The sequence below is a fragment of the Callospermophilus lateralis genome, chromosome 3 (genome assembly GCF_048772815.1).
Source record: "Callospermophilus lateralis isolate mCalLat2 chromosome 3, mCalLat2.hap1, whole genome shotgun sequence".
NCBI lineage: Eukaryota > Metazoa > Chordata > Mammalia > Rodentia > Sciuridae > Callospermophilus > Callospermophilus lateralis.
Window position 1 is genome coordinate 164,599,355 of NC_135307.1, and position 12,629 is coordinate 164,611,983.

The window sequence follows — 12,629 nt, forward strand, 5'->3', positions numbered from 1 at the left end:
GAAAGAAGAGACTGTAAAGAACAACTTAGGGAAATCCAAATCAGTTTTGTAGTTATAGACGAAAGTGGGGACTGGCTGATATGGGAGAAGATAGTAGGTAAAACTTCAAGAGACATTTAAGAGATTCAGTGGAGCTGAATTGGGATAGATGCTGAGAGAAGGAAAATGTCATTATGATGTATGGAAGTTTGGTTTTCATTTAGAATGCTTGGTGTTTTCTGTAGGAAATTCTGAGAGAGAAATACACTGAAGGGTGGGCAGTGGATATCAAAGAGTTTGACTTGGGAATTATTGAGTTTAGGGACCTTTGAAATTAAAAAGGATGTCAAGTATAATGAGACGCATGTTTGTGGGGCTTCAATAAAATATCTGAGCTTAAGACATAAATGTGGTAGTCATCCACAGAAAAGGTTTAAAGAAGCTTGTGTTTTGAGAGCATATACAGAGAGATGGGGGTTGGAACATGGTCTTGAGAAATTCTGACATCTAGTGGATGGGCAGAAGTTGTAGTGGGTATATATTCTTTTTGCCTTTCTAGAGTTCATAGCACTTTTTTTCCCCTTCTTACTTTTCCTCAGGGGAAAGTAGCAGTCTGAGTGATTTGGGTGGAACTAGCTCATCAATTAGATCTTGGGCTGCAAAATGATCAGGTCAATCAAGAAGTTGTGTCCTCAGGCCACAGTGAACAGTATGGAGATAGGTCTTTGACTGGAGCTTGACCTTGAAAATCTAGCCAGGGTTTTTAATGGGCCAATTGGAAAAGCAGACCTTTTTATTACTTGGGGTTGTAGCAAGATATAAGACCGGAGCTTCTGGTGGACATCTTTGCCACCAGTTAAGGACATTCTGGCTCAGATTGGAGCACACACAAATGAGAACAGGGTGGAGAGAACAAGAAAGCTGAATAGTGAAGAGCACCATCAATTCCAGGAGAGAAAACAATTTTAGATGAAGATGTTTGGGAACCAGTCTTGTTCAATTCCTCCCTTTGAAATTCTGTTTTATTAAATTGGTTGGTGTCAAGAGTCTTCACATGAAAAAGAATGACCTACAAATGACATTGAGAATCCTCAAGACAGTGTGATGCTTCTGGAATCAAGGAAATTTCTAGGGTAAAAGAGGCATCAGCAGAATCAAATGGAAATCAGTCATTTCCTCAGATCCATATGGTTGCCTTAAAATATCCCTGTAGAATCTAGCTTTGGCCTCTTCCGCAGCCCAATTTTTATTTATGCTCCTGTCTGTTATTCCACTTGCTGGAATGGATCTGCTTGCAAAATGCGGTTCCTTCCACCAGATTCTTCCTTCCCATTAGGGCCAACTTAGTTTCTCATGCCTTCTTCAGACCTCGGCTAGAATGTACTCATATTAGTGAGAGTGTCCCTGATTCTCTGGCATCTACTGTAAGTTCACAGGCTGCATGAGGTAGAGTTGCCTTCCAGCTATACTAGAGCAGCTCCTCTGCTTCTCTCTCGGGGTGCCTGAAGTCTTGTCATAAGACTAAAATGAAACCTCATTCTAATCAGAGCCCACACACACACACACACACACACACACACACACACACACACACACCAAATGGAGAAGCTAGGACTTTGTAATGTATTAAAGATAATTATTCCCCTGGAAGCAATGTGTATTAGTTTGTCTACATTGTTTAAGGGTATATAGATTGATAGTTTGAACACAGTTTGGGTGGCTAGGGCTGAAATATGGTTTGGGGGTTCCCCTGAGATTTTGAAGCTTGGTTCCCTGGCTAGCAGTGTTGAGAGGAGATGAAACCCTTTAAGAGGTGTAAAATAATGTGAGGTCTTTAGATGATATGGGATCCTGCCTCCAAATAAGGTATGTCTCCAGGTTACTCTTGTTAGTTCTCATAAGATAGTTGTTTTAAAAGCCTGAGCCTGGGCTACACAATCTCTTTCTAGCTTTCTGTTTGGTGATGTAAGTTCTTCCTCACACATGTTCCTGCTGTTTCTGTCAGAGGTCCTTCACCAGAACCTGCACTATGTCAATTTGGACTTTCATGATCTAAACCTGTGATGCAAATAAACCTCTTTTCCTCATAAAGTTAGTTTGCCTCAGGTATTTCACTATAGTCACAAAAAATGGCCCAATAATACACTAATACCAGGTTAAACAGCCTGGTTTTACTTGCGGACAGTGGGTATAAAAGACTCCTCAATATATGTGCCCAAGGTCACATTTATCTTAACAGTGGGTAATCTGAAGATGAAGTATATCCTGTCTCCAGGGACTAAGGACAGACCAAAGGGAGCTATGCCTGGAAATCTTAGACCTCTCTACAGTTTTCTTCGCTCTTTGTCCTGCTGTATCATATCCTTCTCCTACATTAAACCTGTGTAATTGTCAATATGTACATTTTTCTATTGAGAAATGTCTCCTCAACCAAACCAGAAGCTCCATGAGGGCAGAGGTCATGCCTGGTTTTTCTCCTGACATGCCAGTGTTTGATACATGATAAATCAGGATCCAACCAGGGAAAGAACTAGCACTCTGAGTTCTGACCAAAGGGGAGTTAATGCAAGAATTTGGTTGTTCTAGTGACAGTATAGGCTGATGGGGCCACCAGGGCACAGTGAGGCACAACAAAGGTAGCAGGTACCATCCCTAGGTTGGAGGGACAGGAAAGAATGGATAGTGCTAACAGTGTCACCTGGTAGAAGCTGGCATCTCAGCAGGGCTATCAGGTGGGAGCTGAGGAGTTGGACAGGGAGACAGACACAGCTGTTGCTTTTATCAATTAATTAAGAAGAAATTCTTGTTCTCTCACTTCCTATTTCCTTTGGAGGGGAGCACCTCATATTGGAGTCTCAATTACAAAGACCATAATAATCTCCCAGGTTTAGAGAAACATATGACTATTTCAAGTCATTTTACAAAACATCATTAAACCTATGGAAAACAAATCTTTTGTGTATTAGTTCCTCTTCAAAGTCTGCAGATGAAAAGGAAATATTGTCATTAATTCTGAACACACTCACACACACACACGCACACACACCTCCCACCTCACACAATACTCAACTATTAATCTAGGATAAAAGAAACCTCCAATGAGTTCCAGAATGTTAACAGAATATTCAGTTCTTCCTTATTACCCAGATAGAACTCATAATGTAGTAACAACTACCTAAGGATCTGAGAATGTTAGCAAGAGCTTATTTGATCTGCACAAATGACCCATCTACCTTTATTTGCAAATTTCCCTCAGGATCCTTGTTAAAGAAACACAAATCCATAAAAATATACATTCTGTGCAAATTGTTAAACAATAATAACATAGTTCAGATGGCTATTTACTTCAAAATTTATGCCTCTGTGTAGAAGGCATCTGGATTCTCCCCTTTCTCTTTTTGTACTACCTTTCTGAGTGGTTCTCTTGGGTATACTTCATGGCTACATAGTGAATTTCCTAAATTGCAAATTCAATAAAAGTTGCTCAACTAACTACACTGAGGCTGATTCATTTGTATTTATTAGACACGATCTTACCCTGAGCATGGGGGGCTGGGACTGAGTGCTTCTTTTGGTTTATAATTTTCAATGATTAATAATGCTCAAGTTTGAAGAAACAGTGCCAGTGGGATTTTGGAGTTGCCTTGTCCTTTAGGTAGTTGCTTAATCAGTTCTCATTACTCTTCTTGCTCATGCTTCCTCTTTATTTTTAAGAATTAATTAGGCAAGTTTGGAAGTTTGTAAAAGATATTCTTCTGGAAGAGAAAGGATGTTATGCAAAACGATTGTAGCAAATCGCCTTCTAAAACTGTGCACTCAAACTTTGCACCCAAAAGCACATCACTGGTAGCAGATGCTATTGGTACCTAACCCAAAGCCCCTTTTCCAGCTGGCTCGTTCTGCTCAGCTGCTGTGGTTGGTGGCTCTCAGCTGTTTGGGTTTTTTTTTTTTTTTTAACCTTGGGAGGATTGCATTTGGCTGACTGGAGTCACTTTGAGAGTCAGCTGGGTGATACTAGTGACAAGGACAGGTAGAAGAGTAACAGCCCAGCCTGCTTCCCTCTGAGCAGAACAACTTCTAAGGTGCAATTCATCCTCCTTGGCTCCCAATGCCATGAGTCTGAGGCTGGCTCCCTTTTGAGGTCACATCCTGCCTTAGTTATTTTCCTGATTAATCTGCGTCCCTCATTTCCCTGGAGACATTTCTCCACTTGTACTAGATTCCCTGTCTCAGTTTGTCTTTCTAGGGAATTTTTTAAATTACCGAATTGTTTAGACTCCAGTACAAATTGGTTAGGTTTGGGAGACAAATAAATACTTTAAAAAGTAAACCTTTGGACCCCTTATCAATCAGAATTAACTGCTACTGGAATGGGCCACTAGTCATTATAGTCAATAGGTACTGTTCATCTTTCTCTCACCACTGGAAACTAGATAAACCCGATGCAACTGTATATCATGTGTCTATGTGTGTAAACCACTTTGCTGAAAGTACATCTGCTCCAGCAGACCTTGGCTGTTCTGATTTTCCAATTCCTCATCCTTCAGCCTCCTTTGGGTTTTCCTTTGTGCTAGAGACTGAAAGATGGTTAAAAGCAAACCACTTGTTGAGCTCCAATTATGCCAGGCACAAAACTAGTACCCGTAAAGATGTTACCCCATTTGACTCTCACTAACAGTCTATTTGAAGGGTATCTCATTATCCCTACTTTATGATGAAATTGGAACTCAGGGATGATTTGAAACTTGATTCCATGACTGTAGTTTCAGAGTGGTAGGGTGTGGATTCAAATTCAGGCCTACGGATGACCAAACCCACCCTCCTACCTGGTGCACAGATGTTAAATTAGAGATCAATGCCTTTTGCTATGGTAAGTACCCTCCCCCAGCTTCTGCCTACTTTTCAGCCAATACTTCTTGCCACCACCTCCATAGCATTGCTCTTGAGCAGTAAAACGGCCTCTCCAGCACTCTGTTCCCTGGTAGCTATTAACGGACTGACACAGGAATCCAGAAGCCCAGCCCCTTTGCTGGTGCTCCAAAGTCCCCATGGGCTACTTTGAAGCCAGGGACTCATCTGAAAGCTCACCCTTAATGACTTTTTTCATTTCTGGCTTATTTCACCCTATTCACCCCCAGGAGAGTATCCTGGGAACACTCTCTCTTCATACCGTTTGCTCCTGAATTCTTGGTTCAGCATCACCTACTGAAGGAATCTTCACTTAGGTAACATGAAAAGGAATAAAAGAGGAAAATACTAGTAAAATCATGTTGTTATTCTGGACTTTTGTGTCATCTAGCATTTCTTCCTCTTTCAAAATAATACATTTTTGTTTAAAAAAAAGAAAAAAAAACAAATTAGGCAAGTCAAAATAAAACCAATGTCAGATAACTCATAATTCTAAAACCTAGAAAAATTACTGTGTATTGCATTATTTGCTATTCTGAGGTTATTGTACATACTACTTAAAATGTAGTTTGTTCATTAATCATCAACACTGTCTCTTTATGCCTAGAAGTTTTCCTCTATAAAATCTTTTTTTATAAGACTATGTGGACTTATTTCGGGAGGAGAGGGGTATGGGACCAAGCTCCCAGGTGATGCTGCTGCTGTTGTTCCATGGACTACTCTTTGAACAGCACTGGTGTCCTTACATACTATTGTTAGAACTGTGCCTTTGCTGTTAGGTTTTAGCGATAAACGCCAAATAAACCCAGTTACTTGAAGTGCCCCCCTCACAGTTTTCATTCAGATGTGTTGCTGAGCCTCTAAAATGAACGCAAACATGTCATAAATGGGGAAAGGGGTCTAGTAGGACCTGGCATTAACACTTTTCTCTCAGTGGATGCCTGCAAATGGCTGAAGGCAATCACAGTACAGCACTACACATCAAGCTGACACTTAGGAGCTGTACTCAGGAGGCTGAAAACAGTGCTACAGTCTGCAGATCTGTTATCACAGATTCATTTTTCTCATTACAAATGAAGCCATGTGTAAGCATTTTCCATTATATTCAAGAAATAAGAATTCTCTAGCTATTTTCAGAGGCAAAATGCCTACTTATCAGGAGCCTATTTGAAGGGGGTTTCCATGGCCAAATCAAAGTAAGTGATCATAGTAGAGAATTACATAGGAGAGGAGAAACTTTCTGTCTGCCCTAAGGTTGACCACTTGGGGGTCTGTGAATAAAATTAACAAAAGGCAGATAAATAAAAGAAAAGGGAGTTTATTTACAGGTGCAGTGTGCATGTATTTCTTATCATTACTGTGATGAGAAATTCAAAGGAGTAGTTAGAACTGGGGGCTTATATATCATCACATTATATACCACAAATACATACACAACTGTAATAGTTTTTAAAATTTAAACAAATTTAAAAATAGGAATAGGGAAGATAGAGAGGGTGTTTATGTGAGAACAAATCGCTTTTTTTTTTTTTTTAAGGATCAATGGGGTTTCAGGAGAACAAACAGGAGATAATAAAGGTTTTGATAGTTTATCAGTCTAGGTGTAAATGGTCCTTTTGTCACTTTCTGAGCCAGAAAGGTTACATTCCTCAAAAATGGATATAGAACAGTTTTATTTGTGTTTTCTCTCTTAGAAGAAGGTTGGTCCTGAAGAGGAACTTATGTCAGTCTTAGTTCCTAGAAATTGCTGCTGTTAGATACATTACCAACACTGGAGTGTTGAGTGGGTTCCTATAATTATAACCTGTAAGAAAGTAATGCATGAGTCCATACTTAAATTTAAGTACATAAATTAGTGGAGAAAAGAAAGCTCTGCTCCACAGCAGAAAGATAACTAAGAAATGGAAATAATGATGAAGTTGAAAAATTAGCTTATGGCTATTGTCCCTTTAACACTCATTCCAGGCAAGTATCATCAATGAATATTAAAAATTAATGGGTGATATTTATGGACATAAAAGAAAATTTATAGTTTCAAAGATCTATCCATGAGATACTTATTTATACCATAAAGAGAAAAATGTTGACTGTAATAGAGAAACTAGGTAGACATCACTTTAACTTGAAGTTTACAAAGTTGACATCATTAGGTCCATCCTGCACTGGTAGACACCCACTGGAGCTCAGTCTCTGGCACAGGACTGCCTCTTCAGGCCAGAGACCATGGTGGGAGCTCAGGCCCAGTCCAGATTCGCCCACACTGACCTAAGCAGGACCCAGGCCCAGGGTAGGTCCAAGTTCGTCACCGCCTCCCATCTGGGAGCCCAAGCCTAACCCACTCCCATCTTGGGACACTGAAGACATCACCATAGACTTCCCCATGCAGTAGCCCTACCTTTTGGACAACAGACAGGGCCTGGAAGCAACTGCAACTCAGAACTGGCAACCCAAAGACAGTGCAAGCCCCCCCCCTTCAATCCATCTCTGTAAGACATTGCATCCATCTTGGGGCACTTCCACTATTATCTCAAGTTACCTTGGCTATTGCCACCACCACCTTTAGTTGCAATAGCACACATTGAAGGACACTAGCAGGGTCTGGAAGACAACTTAAAGGTAAGGTACAGACAATCTGCATGGGTACTACAAGAATATACAGGAGAAACTGTAATATCTCAAGAGCCACTTTGCAAAAAAGGAAGACACATAGACAACATTAAAAAAAAAGAAACAAAGAAAACAAGGGAGGAAAGTGTCTTAAACAAACCAGGATACTACAATAACGGAACCCATGGACAGCAAAGTTGATGAAATGTCAGAGAAGGAGTTCAGAAGGTTCATAATTAAAATGATCTGTGAATTAAAGAAGGACCTAAATGAGCAAATACAGGCAAAAATTGATCACTCCAACAAAGAGATAAAAGAGCAAATACAGGGAGCAAAGATTACTTCAAGAAAGAGAGAGAGACTCTGAAAAAAAAAAAGTCAGAAATCCTTGAAATGAAGGAAACAATAAACCAAATAAAAAATTCAATTGAAAGCATAACCAACAGACTAGATCACTTGCAAGAAAGAATGTTAGATAATGAAGACAAAGTATACAATCTGGAAAAAATAAGTTGACCACACAGTGAAGATAGTAAGAGACCATAAAAGAGAACATCCAAGAATTATGGGACAGCATCAAAAGACAAAATCTAAGAGTTATTGGGATAGAGGAAAGCACAGAGTTTCAAACTAAAGGAATGCACAATCTCTTCAATGAGATAATATCAGAAAATTTCATAAGCATGAAGAATGAATTGGAAAACCAAATACAAGAGGCTTACAGGGCACCAAATGTACAAAATTACAACAGATCTATACCAAGACCCATTATAATGAAAATGTCTAGCATACAGAATAAAGAGAGAATCTTAAAAAAGCTGAAAGAGAGCAAATCAGATCACTTATAGAAGGAGACCATTTTGTATCTCAGCAGATTTTTCAACCCAGACCCTCAAAGCCAGGAGATCATGGAGTAACATATACAAAGCTCTGCAAAAAAATGGATGCCAACCAAGAATCTTATATCCAGCAAAATTAAGCTTTATATTTGATGATGAAATAAAAACTTTCCATGATAAACAAAAGTTAAAAGATTTTACAACTAGAAAGCCTGCACTACAGAACATCTTTGGCAAAATATTCTGTGAAGAGAAAATAAAAAGCAATGATGAAAATCAGCTGAGAGATATATTACACTAAAAAAAAAAAATCAAGTCACATTAAGTACCAAAAATAAACAAAAATGGCTGGGAATGCAAATCATGTCTCAATTATAACCCTGAATGTTAATGGCCTAAACTCAACAATCAAAAGACATAGACTAGCAGATTGGATCAAATAAAAAACGACCCAACAATATGCTGTCTCCAAGAGACTCATCTCATCCACAGACTGAAGATGAAAGGCTGGGAAAAATCATACAACTCACATGAACTGCGGAAGCAAGTAGGGGTTTCCATCTTCATAACAAAGTAGACTTTAAGCTAAAGTTAATCAAAAGGTATAAAGAAGGATACTAATACTGCTCAAGGGAACCATATACCAATAAGACATAACAATTATAAATATATATGCCCCAAACAATGGAGCATCTATGTTCATCAAAGAAAGTCTTCTCAAGTTCAAGAGTCAAATAGACCACAACACAATAATTTTGGGTGACTTTAACATACCTCTTTCATCACTGGATAAGTCTTCCAAACAAAAGCTGAACAAAGAAACTACAGAACCCAATAATACAGTCAATAACTTAGACTTAACTGACATATTTCATTCCTTCAATGAGAGAATACACTTTCTTCTCAGCAGCACATGGATCTTTCTCTAAAATAGACCATATATTATGCCACAAAGCAACTCTTAGCAAATATAAAAAAGTAGAGATACTACCCTGCACTCTATCATATCATAATGTAATAAAATTAGAAATCAATAATAAAATAGAGAATAAAAGCTACTCCAACACCTGGAGACAAAAAAATATGCTGAATGAACAATGGGTTGCAGAAGACATTGAGGAGGAGATTAAAAAATTTTTAGAGGTGAATGAGAACACATATACAACATATCGAAATCTCTGGGACCCTATGAAGGCAGTTCTAAAGAGGAAAGTTCACTGCATGCAGTTTATTCCTTAAAAGAAGAAAAAGTTAACAAATAAATGACTTAACATTGCATCTCAAAGCCCTAGAAAAAGAAGATCAAATTTACACTAAAAGGAGTAGAAAACAGGAAATAATTAAAATCTGAGCTGAAATCAATAAAATTGAAACAAAAGAAACAATTGAAAAAATTGACAAAACAAAAAGTTGGTTCTCTGCAAAAATAAAATTTACAGATCCTTAGCCACGCTCACAAAGAGGAGAGAGAAAACTCAAATTACTAACATATGTGATGAAAAGGGAAATATGACAGACACTACAGAAATACAGAAGATAATTAAAAATTATTTTGAAAACTTGTACTCCAAGAAAATAGAAAATATTGAAAGCATCAACAAATTCCTAGTCATATGATTTTCCCAAATTGAATCAGGATGATATACACAATTTAAACAGATCAATTTCAAGTGATGAAATAGAAGATGCAATCAGAAGCCTACCAACCAAGAAAAGCCCAGGACCAGATGGATACACAGCCAAGTCTTATAAGACCTTTAAAGAAGAACTAAAACCAATACTCTTCAACTTATTTCAGGAAATAGAAAAAGGGTAAGCACTTCCAAACTCATTTTGTGAGGCCAGTATCACCCTGATTCCAAAACCAGGCAAAGACACATTTAAAAAACTTCAGATCAATATCTCTAATAAACATAGATGCAAAAATTCTCAATAAAATTTTGGCAAAATGAGTACAAAAACATATCAAAAAGATTAAGCACCATGATCAAATGGGATTCATCCCAGGGATGCAAGGTCGATTCAACATACAGAAATCAATAAATGTAATTCATCATATTAATAGACTAAAGAACCATATGATCATCTCAATATACATAGAAAAAACATTCAACAAAAAATAGGGCACCCCTTCATATGTTCAAAACACTAGAAAAACTAGGGATAACAGGAACATATCTCAACATTGTAAAAGCGCTATCTATGGTAAGCCCCAGGCCAATGGAGAAAAATTGAAAGCATTCCCTCTAAAAACTGGAACAAGACAGGGATGCCCTCTTTAACCACTTCTATTTAACAGAGTTCTTGAAACATTGGACAGAGCAATTAGATGAAAGAAATTAAAGGCATACATGTAGGAAAAGAAGAATTCAAATTAGCACTATTTGCTGATGATATGATTCTATACCTAGAAGACCCAAAAAGTTCCACCAGAAAACTTCTAGAACTAGTAAATGAATTCACAAATTAACAGGATACGAAATCAACACCCATAAATCAAAGGCATTTCTGTATATCAGTGACAAATCCTCTGAAAGGGAAATGAGGAAAACTACCCCATTTACAGTAACATCAAAAAAATAAATAAAATACTTGAGAATCAACTTAATGAAAAAGCAGTAGAAAAAAAGGAAATAATGGGATTCCCTTAAGGGAAATTCACAATGATAACCTCTAGACATTCTCATATTTTTTCCTGGCATCCGGAAATTCTGTTCAAAGTACCAGCTATTATGTGAATACCACTTGAACTGCCTCTTAATTGCAGATAAAGACTCTGAGGGAAAATTCTCCAGACTGGAGAAATGTTTATTTTGTAGTAAACAGAAGAAAAGGAAATGCATCTTCAATACTTTTGCTATGAGCCTCAGAATACCATAGATGTTTGTCTTAGTTTAGGCCCTTCCAGAAGCAAAAGGAGACAAGGATTAGGTGTGTTTGGGAGGTAATGTCAATTAAAACTAGCAAAGGAGGGGAAGAGTGGAACAGGTAAAGGAAAGTGGTAATGAAGGGTAAGTTATCACACCAATCACCACTGTGGGAAACTTGGCCTTATGAGAATGTACACTGCAGAAAAATCTTACCAGAGAGCTGGGGGATCTGAATGTATTCATTCATTGACTGAGAGTTGCTTAGAGCGGATTGTGATTTCTCAAGCACTTCTGCTCTGCTGTTCAAGTTTAAGTGCTAGAGGTAGCCCTCTGGCATTTGAAAGTCAGGCCTGAGGGACTTACAGTCCCAGAGTAGGAAGGGAAGTGAGTGTCCAAAATTTATTTGGCCCAAGGTATTTAAGTCACATGATTTATAATGATATATGAGAAACAAACTCCTTCCTTAAACAACTGCATACTTCATCTTCCTTATATTAAACTTTTAATCAATTTCTACTAGAATTTTATCTTTACTAAACATTACAGCATACATCAGGCAGATTTTTTTTGACAGCAATGTTTATACCCAAAGGCCAGATATTCTACTACATTTTGGTGATTGGGGGATTTATCCACAGTAACATGCCATTCATTGCAAAATAAAGCACATCTTCACTATATATCTCAGAACATTTATGGATGTTAAAGAAAATAACAAATATTTGGTAATGAATGCTTAATTGGGGGATTTTGACTTTGATAGAAACATTGACTTTCTCCAAAGTTCCATCCCTGTACCTCAGAGAATTTACCCTATAAAGAAACTGCTGTGATTCAGATCTTGAGAGCAGCTTCCAATGCTTGGGCTTTTTCAGTGATATTCTTCTGAAAAGGCATCATGAAATCCTCAAAGTCCACCTCATAAGTAAACCTCTCCCGCCGTAGCTCCCTTTTCCTGATCAGCTCGGCTGTTGTGGCTTCAGGACTCCAAATCTGAAATAAACCCCCAGACCCAAAGCAGCTATTGAGCATGATGGCTAGCAAGTATGCTCATATCCAGACAATATTCATTACACAGTTTTAATTAAGTGTATGCCAGGAAAGTGCTCCATCACTAAGTTATATCCCTGACCTAAGCAGCTTTTTAAAATTTTGTTTTAATTAGTTATACGTGACAGTAGAATGCATTTTGAGACATCATACATAAATGGAGTACAATTTCTCATTCTTCTGGTTTTACATGATGTAGAGTTACACTGGTTATATAATCATATATGCATATAGGGTAATAATGTCCAATTCATTGCACTCTCTTTCTCACCCCTATGCCCTCCCTCCCCTCTCTTCATTCCCATCTGTCTAATCCAAAGTACCTCTATTCTTCCCTAGCCTACCCCCTTTGTGAATTAGTATCCACACACCAGAG

General features: G+C 38.0%; 1 protein-coding gene across 4 annotated transcripts in view; it reads right to left on the reverse strand.

The window, feature by feature from the left end:
* Positions 1 to 11,557: 11,557 nt before the first annotated feature.
* The window catches only part of Ankef1 (ankyrin repeat and EF-hand domain containing 1), a 61,127-nt gene continuing 60,055 nt past the window's right edge, over positions 11,558 to 12,629 (reverse strand). For all 4 annotated transcript variants that reach the window (XM_076851520.2, XM_076851521.2, XM_076851517.2 and 1 more), the window contains one exon: positions 11,558 to 12,196. In XM_076851520.2, the coding sequence (XP_076707635.1) occupies positions 12,038 to 12,196 (159 nt within the window). In that variant the 3' untranslated portion in view covers positions 11,558 to 12,037. The remainder of the gene's footprint in view (positions 12,197 to 12,629) is intronic.